The sequence below is a fragment of the Coptis chinensis genome, chromosome 2 (genome assembly GCF_015680905.1).
Source record: "Coptis chinensis isolate HL-2020 chromosome 2, ASM1568090v1, whole genome shotgun sequence".
Lineage (NCBI taxonomy): Eukaryota > Viridiplantae > Streptophyta > Magnoliopsida > Ranunculales > Ranunculaceae > Coptis > Coptis chinensis.
The window spans coordinates 5,339,659-5,353,726 of NC_141457.1; the positions used below are offsets into that span (position 1 = coordinate 5,339,659).

Here is a 14,068-nt window from a genome sequence, read left to right on the forward strand (position 1 = left end):
TGGGCTTGAGAATCTTTTAGTTTGGTTTTGTTACCGATTAGTGTGAAAGTGGTTTGGTTTCTCAAGTAATCGGAGACCACGACGGGCCAATGTAAATGTGTGATGTGATATTCCTTACAAAATCTACGGGGACCGATATGGATGGATGGGTGAGACCGAAGTTCGCTTTTTGGAGTTTAACGCGCTTACGATCTTACTCGGGCCGGGCTCGAGTAGAATCAGTCCGGGCGTAGTTCATAGGAGTGGTATTTATAGAGATTCGAGTGTATCCTCACCCTCCGTGTAGAGGATGTCACCAACGTGGGGTGTGGATCATGGGAGCACGTGAGAAATATCTACATAGGTCTGCTGTGATGATGATGAGGAGTGATACCGAGCAAGTAGCTTTGCGGCGGATCGATCGATCGATCGGGGATTAGTGCAAGTACTCCTTCAGTCATGATTGCTTATGGATAGGAGTCTTGGTGTCACGGCCGGGTGTAGTTCGCGTGATGTTGCGATCTGTCTTGTGGCGTGATGTTGGCTCGTGGATGCGACCTGATATCATAGGTCGGTGCATTAGTTCCACCATGCTAAGCGCGTGCTGGATAGAGAATATCACTCCCCTACAATATATATCGGGTGGCTACGTCGATATACAGAAATATGTATATGTGTGTGTGTATAGACTGGGAAGGTACGCAATCAACATACTTGGCATCCATTGTAACTCCCGACCATATAAAATTGAGACGGGAACAGTTGAAAAACTCGGAGACAGCAGGACTAATATTGATAGCAATAACTTGCTTACCACAACTTAACATGACATTTTCTGGAAGCATGCCGTCATGGCCTATAACTTTCACCCCACCCCGACAATGGTCGCGTCGTTCAAATCTTCTATGGTTTGACATTCAAATACCATGATCAGGAACCCTCCAAAACTTAGAAGAGATCTTCTCTTTGCAACATTGACTGATGATCACCGTTTCAATAAAATCGGATGCAAAACACCTTTGAGTTCGACTGATACATCAGTAGACGTAGACCTTGCGGCCTCTTCTCTATCTGTTAGTTCTAGGGTTCTTTCTTATGGATAGTTAACACACAAACAGTGTTCCCTCATATCTTTTTCAATATTTTTCATCAATCACAAAAACAAAATTAATATCTGATATCTCATTACATTGCTAGCGAATGTAACCAGCTTTGTTTTATTAATGACAGGTCAACCTCGCTTGCTAATAAATAAAATATATATATGATATTTTTTGTGTTTGTGTTTTGGAGAAGAGAAGTGAATTGAAAGTTTTTGGTGTTTTAAGGAGAGTACTGGCATGGTGAGGTAGAAAAAATAGTTGTTCTAGTTTTATAAACTTTTTGTTTATTTTATTTGTGTACCCGATTGCAGGGTTTAAAACTCTGCTACTATTTTTTACACCAATGAAATGCCTCGAGATGAACATATAGGGGTTGTTTACGAATGTTAGTTAATGTAGTTTTGACGGTAGAAGAAGTTTAGTTTCTGTAACTGGTTGTAGGAGAGAATTTTTACTTTTTATTTTTCGTTACCAAATATGCAAAGAGCGTGTGTGTGGATTTATTTACTCTTTTACCATCATAAAGTTACTGGCATTGGAATGCTTAGATAGAATCGGAACAAGACCGGAGCAGGATCCTAGATCCTGGAAGAGAGGGCTTAGGTAACACACAACATATAGTTTAATATGCTCAAATGCATATTTCAAAAGAGAGGGGTTCTAGGGACATATCTTATAAAAATATGTAAACAAACTCAACTTTGTCATGGCATTTATAAGTTTTAGATTAGGCTAATTTTTTGTAAATATGATCTCCTAACTATTCTAAATATTGTCATAAATAATAATAATAATTTAAAAATTTCTAAACTTGCCAAATATAATATTAAAAATGGTGAAAATGAACGGTCCATAATTAGCCAAATTTTGTAATTTGTTGAGTACATTTGGCAAATTTAGAAATTAAGAAAAGCTCTCATAATAGCCTAATCTAAAACTTACAAATGCCCTAACAAATTTGAGTTTGTTTACGTATTTTTATAAGACATGTCCTTAGAACCCTCCCATTTCAAAAAGCATACTTTATCAAAAAAAAAAAAAAAAAAAAAAAAATCATTATTCAGAAAGGACTTGCGGCGCAACTTGTTGCACGCTTCTCATAATAATTTATAAAATTTGTTATCATTATCAATAAAATTTCTATTTTTAAAAAAAAAAAAAAAAAACCCTACTTTATCAAAAGATGACTAATTTTTAACTTCAAAATCGCATTTGAATTTTTTTTAAAAAAAAAAAAAGACTTTTTATTTATTAAGAAGCTATTATAAGAGCTTTTCTTCAGTTGTGGGCAAAGCTCAAAATATCGCTGATATATCCGATATATATCATTTTTTTGGTACATCAACATGGATATATTCGATATATCTCAACTGAATATTGAATCTTTTTTTTCCCCGATATATATCGCAATTTCCGATATAACGATATATATCGACCGATATATATGATATATCCGATATAAATTGTTGATTTTGACCGATATTGTTGACTTTGATTAAATATTGTTAACTTTGACCGATATATTGACGATATTTCCGATATAATCGATGATATTTCTGATATATCGACATACAAAACAAAATTTTGACTGGTCAACCAAAAAATAGATATCTCCGATATTTCCGATATATATGATATATATTGGTTTTTGGGTATATCGAAATATTCACCGAATTCGATATTTTGGGCCTTGGTTGTGGGATGGTATAACTCTGAGCAGTAATTGCCCTTCTGGATGCACATATGCATGGCCCTCCAGATAACTTTGTGCCAACTTAGTTTATCACATTATTATGGGTCTTTTAGGTATTGGTCCTAGTTGATAATAGGAAATTAAACATTAAGGACTAAATAATGTGTATTTAGGGATTGACCCTAGTTCCGTCTGTGGACCAGTTACGCCGTGAGCAATCTGTTTATGTTTTCCCCTTTTTGTATGATGTCACAAATCAATATTTTTGATACCCAAAATACCCATGGGCAGTCCACGTGAGTCACGTGTATTTTGAGCTCACAAATATATAGCCGTTGTGAATTGTCACTTTCCTTATTCACCTATAAACACCATCATTTTTCACGGCCTTTCTTCCCCAACACACTTCTTCTCCATAACCCTTCTTCTTCAACATCATTCTCACAATCTGCGTGCAAGTCGGTACTTGAAGAAAGTATAATAAATTACAAATGGGTGGAGCTGATGTGAAAATCTATTCTGCACCAAAGGTATGTTCATGCTTTAATGGAAGAAAAGTAGGACTTAAACCTAATTTTCTCATTTACAGGTAGGACTTAAACTTGATATTTTTATTTTACAGATTTGTCAACTTTGTGAGCAACAAGGGCATAAAGCACCATCATGCCCTTACTTGAATCGTAGATGCAAAGAACCTGGGTGTAATGGCATCATGGAAATTATTAAAGGAGGTGATGATGAGGGTAATGTGGATGTGATGCTTCTCAAGTGTGAGTATGATGATTGCAAAGGTGTTGAGAATCTCTACAAAGAAAACAAGCCCATGGTCCCTGAAGAGAGCAAAGCTCCGTTTGTAATTGAGTGTGATAATTGTGAGAAAAAATACACATGTCTTGTTGAACTACTATGAGATGCACATCTCTTATTGAAATGAAATGAAATAAACTGTCATTTATCTAAGTCAACAAAATACTACATATTTGTTCCAAAATACCAAGTTTGCATGAACTTCTTAAACCATTCATTTGCCCAAAATGCTAAAAACAAGTTGGCAACTTCATAAACTAACACATTTGTCAAAAAAAAAAAAAAAAAAAAAAAACTAACCAACAACACATATTTGTTCCAAAATACCAAGTCTGCATGAACTTCTTAAAAGTGTGATGTGCCCAAAATGCTAAAAACAAGTTGGTAACTTCATAAACCAACACATTTGTCATTTGTCCAAAAAAAAAAACTAACTAATAACACAATTCAATTAGGTCTGATTAAGTGATGGTGGAGGAGTTAAAGACTCTTGGTTTGAAGCTCCTGATGCTTCAAACCAGCTCAACCAATCCCTTCTTGTGGATCTAGTATCCCTTTGCTGTTGCTGGGGAGCCTGCTACTGCACATTTGGGGGAGCCTGCTGCTATTGTGGTGGAACTTGCTGCTGTTGTGGTGCCCTTCTTGTGGATCTAGTAGCCCTTTGCTGTTGTGGTGGAACTTGCTGCTGCACATTTGGGGGAGCCTGCTGCTGCACATTTGTTGGAGCATATTGCTGTTGTGGTGGAACTTGCTGCTGCACATTTGCCTGCTGCTGCACACTTGGAGGAGCTGCTTCTTGTTGCTGCTGGAAATTGCCTTGTAGTTCATCTTTAATGATGATTTTCTTAGCTGTTACATGATTAAAATGTTAAAATCCAATAAGTTGGGACAAATATACAAATGTTCACTTTTCTTACCTCTCTTCTTTGGTCTAGTTCCATTATTCCTTGCATCACATGTCCTTGTATTATGATTTAACTCACCACATTTGCCACATTTTCTTAAGACTTTACTAGTTGCTTTAGGTTCATCTTCATCTCTGATTCTTTGCTTCTTGGGCCTTCCTACTTGGGGTTTAAATTCAGGAGGGTTTACCAAATCCTCAGGATTAATCTTGAAAAAACAAATGAAGTTAGCAAAGAAATGAACTTACTTACAATTATGAAAAAAAAAAAAACAGAACACTTACAATTATCTCCAAATCTTCCTGATTGGCAATAGAATGTATGTGAGTAAAATAAGTTGACTTGAATGCCTATACTGTAAAGTATTCACTACAATACTTGCTCCATTTATCTCTTCTTTGTCTGATCACACATATTGCATGCACACAAGGAACTCCTGACATCTGCTAGACAATGTACTCACATGTTTTCTTCTCCAAATCTACACAATAATGCTTCTTATTTTTTGTGTTTTGAACTAAACTGATATGATCTGACACCCCAGAAACTTTATAATTCTTATACTTAGCCTCTCTCTTCTTGATAATATGAAGAATTGTTGGAACTACAACATCATAATCACCCAACTCTCTAGACACCATCATCCTATCATACATGAGTTTCACAAGAGAAAGATTGTACATGTCTACAAACTGCACTAAGGGCTTGTCTCTCATTTTTAGAATCCAGGAATTAAATGACTCAGAGAAATTATTGGTAATTTCATCACACTTACAGGTGTGGTCAAAGTAAGCTCTAGCCCAACAACTTCTTTCTTCTGAATCTAACCAATCAGCTGCCTTTTGTTCTGTCTTCACTATATCACCCATTTTCTTTGTAAATGAAGCCATTCTGTACTTTCTGGCTGCATCCCATGCAAGTTTCTCCCACATATCACCTTTGAACACTTTCTTAAAAAAAATTAAACATATGTCTGAAGCAAAACCTGTTGACATAATAATATATTAGTTACAAATGTTAATTAGAAATGTTACTTACACTTAGAATCAGTTTAATCAATGAAGGAAATATTACCTATGGTTAGAGTCTGGAAAGTATGCATGCACGGTGGTATCGATCCTTTCATAAATGCGAGATGAATGTGAGTTTTTCCCTGTGCTGATCAAGGTCAGGTTTTAGAAGTTTCAACAACATCTGCCAGTTGGCTTTGTTTTCACATTGACATATGTATATGCCAATTGGAAACAAGCCATTCATTGCATCAAGCCCAATAACAGACAAGCAACACCCACTATACTTTCCCTTTAAAAATGAACCATCAAGACCAAGAATTGGTCTACACCCTTCCAACCACCCATCAATTGATGCCTTAAAGGCAATGCACACACCTACAAACTCTCTTGTATTCTTAGTACAGAACCATCTTGCAATGGTCCCAGGATTTTTGTTCTGAATTTGCCTACAAAGCTCTGGCAATAACCTATACCCTTCCTCATAGTTTCCATTGATATTTTCCAGAATTTTCACTCTTGCAGACCAGGCAGTCCAATAAGAAATGTGAACACCATGTCTTGACATGATTTCAGCTTGAATATCCTCAGGCCTGTAAGTGGGATGTGTCCTAAATTCATCTTCCAAGGCATTTGCAACCCATGGAGCTGTGCATTGTTTGTACATATCCTTCTCATTTGCCTAACATGTGTGCTCACCACAAAACTTCCTCAACTGGAAAGTGTACCCATCAGCAATAACAGTTGCATTGATCCTCCACTTGCACTCTGCATCTATACACTTCAGTATGTACCTTGTTCTGTCATTTTTCTGTGGTTTGAAACTAAACTTGTTTTTTATAGCTAGATTCTTAAAAAATTCTCTGCAATCATCTACTATAGGCCATGTCATCCCTGGAATTAAGGCTAAGCTAGCCATTCTGTCTACATGATCTTTTGTAACCTTTTCCATTTCTTCTTTTTCAAATATGTTATTGCTCAACATAGAAATGTCTACATCAGCATTCACAACAGGTGGTTGTCTCATGTCACCATCACCATTATCTTCTGCATTATCCTCAGCATTTGTCACAAATTCCTTTTCCAAGCTGTCACTCTCATCTCCTCCAGTACAATCACTCATAAATGGTCCAAAATTTGAACTATATGCATATTGATCCCCCCCTCCACTTCCAATCATCTCCATTTTCAGATTCTTCTTCTTCTTCAATATCAACTTCAACAAAATCAGATATATTCTGTGAAATTGCAGATACTGCATCATCAATTTGTGACTGTATACCCTCATCATATACAACATTAACTTTGGGAATATGAGATAGGGATTGACTCAGCCCTTTATTCAACCTAGGTGACCTCCTAATAACCCCATCACTTCTGCTTAACCCCTTATGTTTTGGTGTAGTTGGAGTGGTAGGATTCTGTGTTGTTGCTAGAGGAGATAATGGTGGGGTTAGAGTGGTAGGATTCTGTGTTGTTGCTGGAGGAGATAATGGTGGGGTTAAAGTGGTAGGGGACACTTGTGGAGGGGACCAGCTGTAGAAGACAGAAATAGATGAAACTTCTTGTCTTTTCCAGGTTTCATAAGATTCCACAAATGCATAAGTACTTGATCACTGTTAATCTTACACAAATCACCACCAATCAAGCATGCAATATCAACAAATGAACAAGGACTCACCCCTAGACCCAACAACTTGTTCACATTCTTGTTTAGATCCATAAAAGAGAGTTCATCCCCATTTACCTCCCATTTCTCTATCTTCCCACCCTTATAGTCAGACATCTTCAAAATCCTAATTCCAGTTTTCCCCCAACATCCCCCATAATGGATAACAAACTTTCTTACACCTAATAAGTCGCGAGCCATACATACCACTGGAAATAACACAATTTAATTAATGATTTCACATAATTTCACACAATTTAATATCGCATAATGTATAAACACAATTATATACAGTAATTTAGTCATTTATCAAAGTGTGATGAAATTATGAAATGTGTAATGACTAAATTTCATCATATCAAATATACAATGACTAAATTACACATATCAAATATCTGATAATATAACACTTAGAGAAATTATCACACTTACACAATTATATCTGATAATATACAAGGGTACCCAATATACAATTATCAAATATGCAATGACAGGCATCAATTGACAAACAAGGGTACCCGACAAACATATATATTAATTAAGGGGCCCATATACCCATTAAAGAATATTCAGTGCCAATTAAAGAATTAGTAAAAAAAAAACCCCTAATTTCTTCTAAACAATTAGGGTTCGGTCCTACCACATCAATTAAAAATTGGGTTTAAAAATTGGACTCAAAATTTGAAGTGGTGCAAGTCTTTAAAAACAAGTTTTCAACACGCAAAAACATGCAGAAGAAGAATGCAAACAATTAGATCGAATACTTACATGCAGAGATTTGTTTTCGTCGTATTTCGCTTCCAAGAGGTTTCCAAGAGATAGCATTCACTTTATTTCGTAAAACCAACTTTCAATTCGTATATAAGAAAATGGTTGAGAGCTTGTGGGAGGTAAGGTTCAGATGAGTGTGAACGAAGTAAAACCCTAATTAAATCCATCAATTTCGTGGTTTATTTGTGTTAGATTCCTCGAGATATGTGCGAGATAGACGGCACGAGATTAAAGCACTACACGCATGACACGTGTGACCTAATACTGATTCTAAATGCTTACGTGCAGCGCACATGGAAGGGTATCATAGGCATTTCACAAATATAAACAGATTGCTCACGGCGTAACTGGTCTACAAACGGAACTAGGGTCAATCCCTAAATACACATTATTTAGTCCTTAATGTCTAATTTCCTATTATCAGCTAGGACCAATACCTAAAAGACCCCATTATTATCTAATTGCTTCATATGATGAGGCAACAGAGAATATTTCCCTTGTGAGCTCTGACTCTCGAATCTGCGAGAGCCAATTTGTTACAGCTCAATCACCAAATTTGAAGGGCCATCTCAGGTTGAGGGCCATTTTACAGCTCTAGTTTGAGCTCTATGATCAAATTGTCAACATCGCAACAACAAGCATGCACTGATGCACAGACACCAAGTAAAGGAGAGTAGCTAGCTCTACCTGCTAAACTTTCGATTGCACTGTTCATAAGTCATGAGCACATACACCGGGTAATATATTTACCAATCCACGCACAAATGACACTGCACAAGTAAAGCAACCACAAGAATCCGAGATAGAAAGCTTGGACTTCCTAATTTTCCCGAAGTGCAGTCCCTTGCTGACATGCAGTCAACCTCGAGAATCAGCTGCCTGATTCTTCGTTTTGCTTGCCTTTTGATGGTTGAGGAATACCCATACACCCAAGGCATTGTCTGCTTTTTGAACCAGTTTCTTCCCCAAACTGATTACCAGGAACTATATGCACTTCTAAAGATATAACTGATACCTACTACTGAGCATGCGCAGAAATAAAGCTAGCAAAAACATTACAGCTGGTTGTGTCCAGCAGGCTATCCAAGAAAAGGGCACTAAGTTTTCAGGAAGAAACCTTATTAATTAATATTAAATATTATTGATGAAAAGAGCTGTATGAGTATCATAAATATAATATAAGATTGCTAAGTATGTATACTACAACACCTGACTAGGGTTATTATCCGAATCCGAAAATTTATACCGATATCCGAATCCGAATCCGACGGATATTAAAAAAATTATCTGAATCCGATTTTGGATATCCGATCCGAATATTAATATTAATTAAAATTTTATTTGTTTTGAATAATTCATTTTACCACTATAAAAACTATTATAAATATATATATTTGTCATTTATTATTATTATTTTGTTATTATAGTTTTATATTATTAGTTTATAATTTTATATAATATTTTATACAATAATAAATTAATTAATTAATTATATATAATAACTATTAATTTTTTAAATCGGATCGGATATTTTCGGATGCGGATATGGTAGTATCCGAATCCGTATCCGAAACCAGTTCGGACATAAAAATTATCCGAATCCGAATCCAATATCCAAATTTTTTGAATAATATCCGATTTTTCGAATTCGAATTCGAATATTTGGATATCCACTTGCACCCCTACACCTAATGACTAAACAGGGTTCTTGAATCAGTTATTCATTTGGTTAGCTTTTACCAAGACACCTTCTGTGCTTCTGCAGGCAGCATCTTCGTCGTCAACTCTATAATATATATATCCAACCACAGAACCACTCATTGAAGTACTCAAGATATCAACTGCATCGGAGAATTCTCCATGGTTTCAGCAACTTCAATTATCTGCGACACTCATATATTTCTTTGTGTCATATCAACTTTTTGAGGTTCATACTTCAAATCAATATTAGAAGACAGACAATATTTGGCCATAGTTCAAATAGATACTGGAAAATCCCAAATTCCCAACAAACTAATGTTTTAAGCATTTTTAGGAATACTGTTATATATGTTCTAAATATGTATTGTTACTTGAAACACAAAAGAAACTTAACAGGACAATGGAGATCCTTCATCCAGGACCTGTCCATAAATCAGAACAATGTTTTCTTTTTTTTAATAGTATTTATTATTATTAAAGTCTTTCATTAGAGTTAATATATGTATGAGCAGAGCAATAGCAGTTAATATAACTGAATCTCAAACAGTTATTGCAATGAACTGTTGTGTTCTTTCAAATGAATACAAGGAACAGACACATGTCATACATTGAAGAGGTGTGTACATCCAAAAGGTATCCATATCCATACATTGAAACTCTATAAAGAGAACCTCTATAATAAGGAAATAAATCCTGTTCTCATTATCTCGCTCCCTCTCCCTCCAATGTTTAGTTTCGAATACAGGTTTTATTCACAGTAATGATACACAGACCTACTAATTTGACCTACTTAACTGACCTACTAAAGGTAATCATTGATTTACATAGAGATACATGTCCGTTTGTATTGCAGTACAAACCAACATTATCCAAATAGTGAGTCGCAATAGTAGGTCTAAAAAGTAGGTCCGTGTAGCACTACTCTTTCATTAATTAGAGTGCTTTGAGAATTCTTCGGTATTGCTAACCGCAGAATTCTATGGTTTGTTTGCCTAGACCCGATAGCAAACTCTTGTAGTGGGGGCAAATAACACCTGAAGGATAGTGTTATATGCGCACCTCAAACCATCGTCGAATTTTCGATCATTCTCCCTGTTCCCATATCATTATCTGTTGCTATTGTCATTGCAATATATGTACAAGAGTGATTCAACTGAATACAAAGGTCATACGTAATCTTTATTGATAATAGGGTGCAAAGAGTACAGAGTGAGTGAAACCTCACAAGAAATGTACGAAAAAACCTGGACCTACACAATTACACCATCTGAAGGGGAACCATAAGGACATGACAGAATGAGACCAGTTGAGCACAAAAACAGAACAATGGTTTGGTACTTACATATAGAATCCTTGAATTCATTAACCAAATTACAATGCCCCACATCCTCTACATCAACAACTTTATCCTCCCCCGTTTTACATCTAGTCAAAACCGTAAAGGGGCTCCAGCATCTTAACTAACGTCAGTGTGATTCAATGTTAACTCCCCAACTCCTCAACATTGGTTCGAAACATGTAATCTTCATCCTCCAATTCCTCCTGAAATAAACAGATAGATGGAGGTTCCGAAGTCTTTCTGCATCCGTTTATATTGTCCATTGATCTTCTACCCTATAGAATTATTAAGAGACATGTAATTCATATATGGAAACTTCCCAACGGTACACAAAAACCAAATGTTGATTCAAATATACAGAAACAGAGGGAGAAACATATTTAATACAGACATACATCAGAAAAGTCATGTACATACCTTCCTCAAGGTATAGAAGAAATAATGGAATCCATCACCAAATGTATTCCAGTTGAGAGACCAGGTAAATTCTGGAGCTTCAAACAGTGGACGCCTAAAGTGTGGCTGCAGAGTGCAAATCAGAATGAAGAGATAAGAAAAAAAAAAGGATAGACAAAAGCAATAGAGAATAGTTGTATTAAGATGCGTTTGATTGCATCCAAGAATCTTTATGGGTAAATCTCACTTTCTTGGAGGAAACTCCCTTATATGTTTTGACTTGCGCCTATAAGAATTCTCTATGCCTCCCTACCGAAATCCTTCCATGAGAGTTCTTGAGGGTGGAATTAGTAAATGCTTCTCTTTTTATTACGAAATGAGATTTATCCAGGAAACTCTCAAATCAACTATACTGAGATTTAGCAAAGCAACAGAGAAATTTTCTACTTTACGAACCTGCCCAAAAGATATTGATATGAATATTCCATCCTGCTTCAAAACTCGATGAACTTCTTTAAGCATCGCCATTACTTTGTTTACGGTTTCAGGTCGAGGGTTCCAAGGATCGCCACTGTCAACGAACAATACGTCCTTCAAGTAAAAAATGTATTACTTACGTGCGTTAGAAAATAGAAGATCGGTAAAGCACATGTTGAAGTAAATTTCAAAACAGCTTACTAAGAAATATCAATTGAAATGTGCGGAAAATTAATGTTTACCATGGTTCCTTTCTCGATAACGAAATCAAAGGATTCCTTTTCAAAGGGCAGTTCTAGCATGTCAGCCACCAACACCTTAATATCTGACGAATTAAGTGCCAAAAAACGTTTAAGAATAACTATTTAAGCGAACCTATCTTTTACCAGAACATGATGATCAAGTTCTACTCAAGCAAAATAGTGATTCCTTGAGATCACTCCAATAATATGTTAACATTTAACTTGAAAAATCGAAAATACTTATGTTCATTACAAAGACACAATCACTCTGGTGTATGGTAAATTGGTAACGAAGGCGGAATCACAACTCACAAATCAGTTAAGACAGTTGTTCTTCAAACAGTTTTACAAGTAAATTTGATAATAAATCAGGCTGACGTGATCCCAATTGAGCTTGGAATCTAACTCAACAGCCTTAGAGGTAGAAATTTTTTGCACCAAATCAAGAATTTACATTTCTTGGTGTGTTGCAGAAAAGCTGTGCAGTCAACTATATTGACTTGTCATAATTACAGAGTTAACACTGAAGTACTAATTTCCTAAATAGTTTGTAGAGGATATATTTTAGGAAGTGTTTAAACTATTCCATTTGGTTTTATAGTTTGCAAACAATTTTGGTCAGTTAGTTTAACCAATCCTGCAACATAAGATATGGGATGTGTAGTACCAATATGTTTCTAGAATTTAGAATAAATATTCATGACCAAGAGATTATGCGATCTCCAACTCAACTTCTAATAGGGCGGGGAACAGTTCAGAAGCTTTGGTATTTAAGTTAGTCTCAGGTGAATGGGCCTACCTCTCTCTCCTCACAAAGCTTCCACAGTCTATGATCTGAACTAGATAGCGAGACGATGTTTTTGTTCAATCTAAATTGTTTATGTATTTGATAAACTAACACAATTAAAAATTTGTTATGAATACTTTTCTTCAAGAATAGTGCCATACATTTTCAGAAAAAATTTAGTATAACATATCCCATATCTTAAATGAAGAACTAATACTTGGAGAGTAGCATACAAAAAATTATTTGCAAAATAATCCTGAATTGGTCTTGTATAAACACATGACACACCTGTATATCCCTTATCTAATAACCGCTTCTGCATCTTGTCAACCGCAATCGGCGAAAGATCAATGCAAGTAATGTCAGTAATCCCATCTTTAAACAATTCTTCACATAACTTAGAATTCCCACAACCAAGCTCCAAAACCTGCATCTCAATGCAAAGAACACATAGTACCAAAAACTAGTACTATTTACCCTAAACTAACTATAACTTAATTAGGTACTACTTACAGAAGAAGAGGTTGGTGAGATATGTTGTTGAATGAGATGTTGAAAATGAGAGTAATCTTTAAACCACTCATAATGCTCTTCTGAGCTGAATCTTTTGTCCCTGAAACAAAAAAAAAAACATCATATCATCAGTTCCCCTTTATCACAAATTAGAAACTATAATAAGTTAGAGAGAGAACCAGTAGTTGGGGTCAAGGTAAGCTGAAGCAGTGGAGGGAGTGAAGTCGACCTTATTATTAGATGATACAGTGGTGGGTGTTTGGCCGTCCTCCATTTTTTTTTTTTTTTAATGGAAATAAAGCCCTCCTAAAACCCTGGTATTATTTTTAGTAATTGATGTTAAAAATAACTGGAAAGGAAAAAGAATTCCATTGCCGGGATTTGAACCCGGGTCGTCTGGGTGAAAGCCAGATATCCTGACCGGGCTGGACTACAATGGAATTGTGCTTCAAGTTGCTTACATATCTTTATGTGTCCAAAAGATCCAGTTCTTTTCAACTCCATTTTAACAGCTTTTTGTGGATTTGACAGTTAAACACAACACATATTAGCAATTTTAAGTCTTGAACGATATGTTGCAGACATGGTCCGGATTGGGAACAATGTGGCATTATTGGAGAAATTACCCAATTTCTTATGGGATATGTTATGAGGTGCATAATGTTAGTTTGGTATT

General features: G+C 35.7%; 2 protein-coding genes and 1 non-coding gene across 3 annotated transcripts; all 3 read right to left on the minus strand.

The window, feature by feature from the left end:
• Positions 1-5,609: 5,609 nt before the first annotated feature.
• On the minus strand, positions 5,610-6,164 carry LOC147514506 (uncharacterized). Its single transcript, XM_086592609.1, has one exon. The coding sequence runs from the start codon at positions 6,162-6,164 to the stop codon at positions 5,610-5,612; it is 555 nt and encodes a 184-aa protein (XP_086448735.1).
• A 4,628-nt stretch (positions 6,165-10,792) lies between these two features.
• LOC147514507 (S-adenosyl-L-methionine-dependent methyltransferases superfamily protein) lies at positions 10,793-13,826 on the minus strand. The gene is made up of 7 exons (XM_086583520.1): positions 13,572-13,826; positions 13,393-13,492; positions 13,168-13,306; positions 12,093-12,175; positions 11,830-11,964; positions 11,395-11,499; positions 10,793-11,252 (listed from the first exon to the last, which is right to left on the minus strand). The coding sequence occupies exons 1-7, from the start codon at positions 13,664-13,666 to the stop codon at positions 11,121-11,123; spliced, it is 789 nt and encodes a 262-aa protein (XP_086439646.1). The 5' UTR covers positions 13,667-13,826; the 3' UTR covers positions 10,793-11,120.
• TRNAE-UUC (transfer RNA glutamic acid (anticodon UUC)) lies at positions 13,759-13,832 on the minus strand. The gene has a single exon. It is a non-coding gene; the product is annotated as a tRNA-Glu (tRNA).
• Positions 13,833-14,068: the final 236 nt, after the last annotated feature.

Excerpts from the sequence above, each read along its gene's own strand:
- LOC147514507 (XM_086583520.1), bottom strand. The coding sequence starts at position 13,666 with ATGGAGGACGGCCAAACACCCACCACTGTATCATCTAATAATAAGGTC. Across the intron at positions 11,965-12,092 it reads TTATCGAGAAAGGAACCATG|GACGTATTGTTCGTTGACAG; the intron begins GTAAACATTAAT and ends TTTTACTTGAAG. Across the intron at positions 11,253-11,394 it reads TCTTCTATACCTTGAGGAAG|GGTAGAAGATCAATGGACAA; the intron begins GTATGTACATGA and ends ATAATTCTATAG.
- LOC147514506 (XM_086592609.1), bottom strand. The coding sequence starts at position 6,164 with ATGTACAAACAATGCACAGCTCCATGGGTTGCAAATGCCTTGGAAGAT.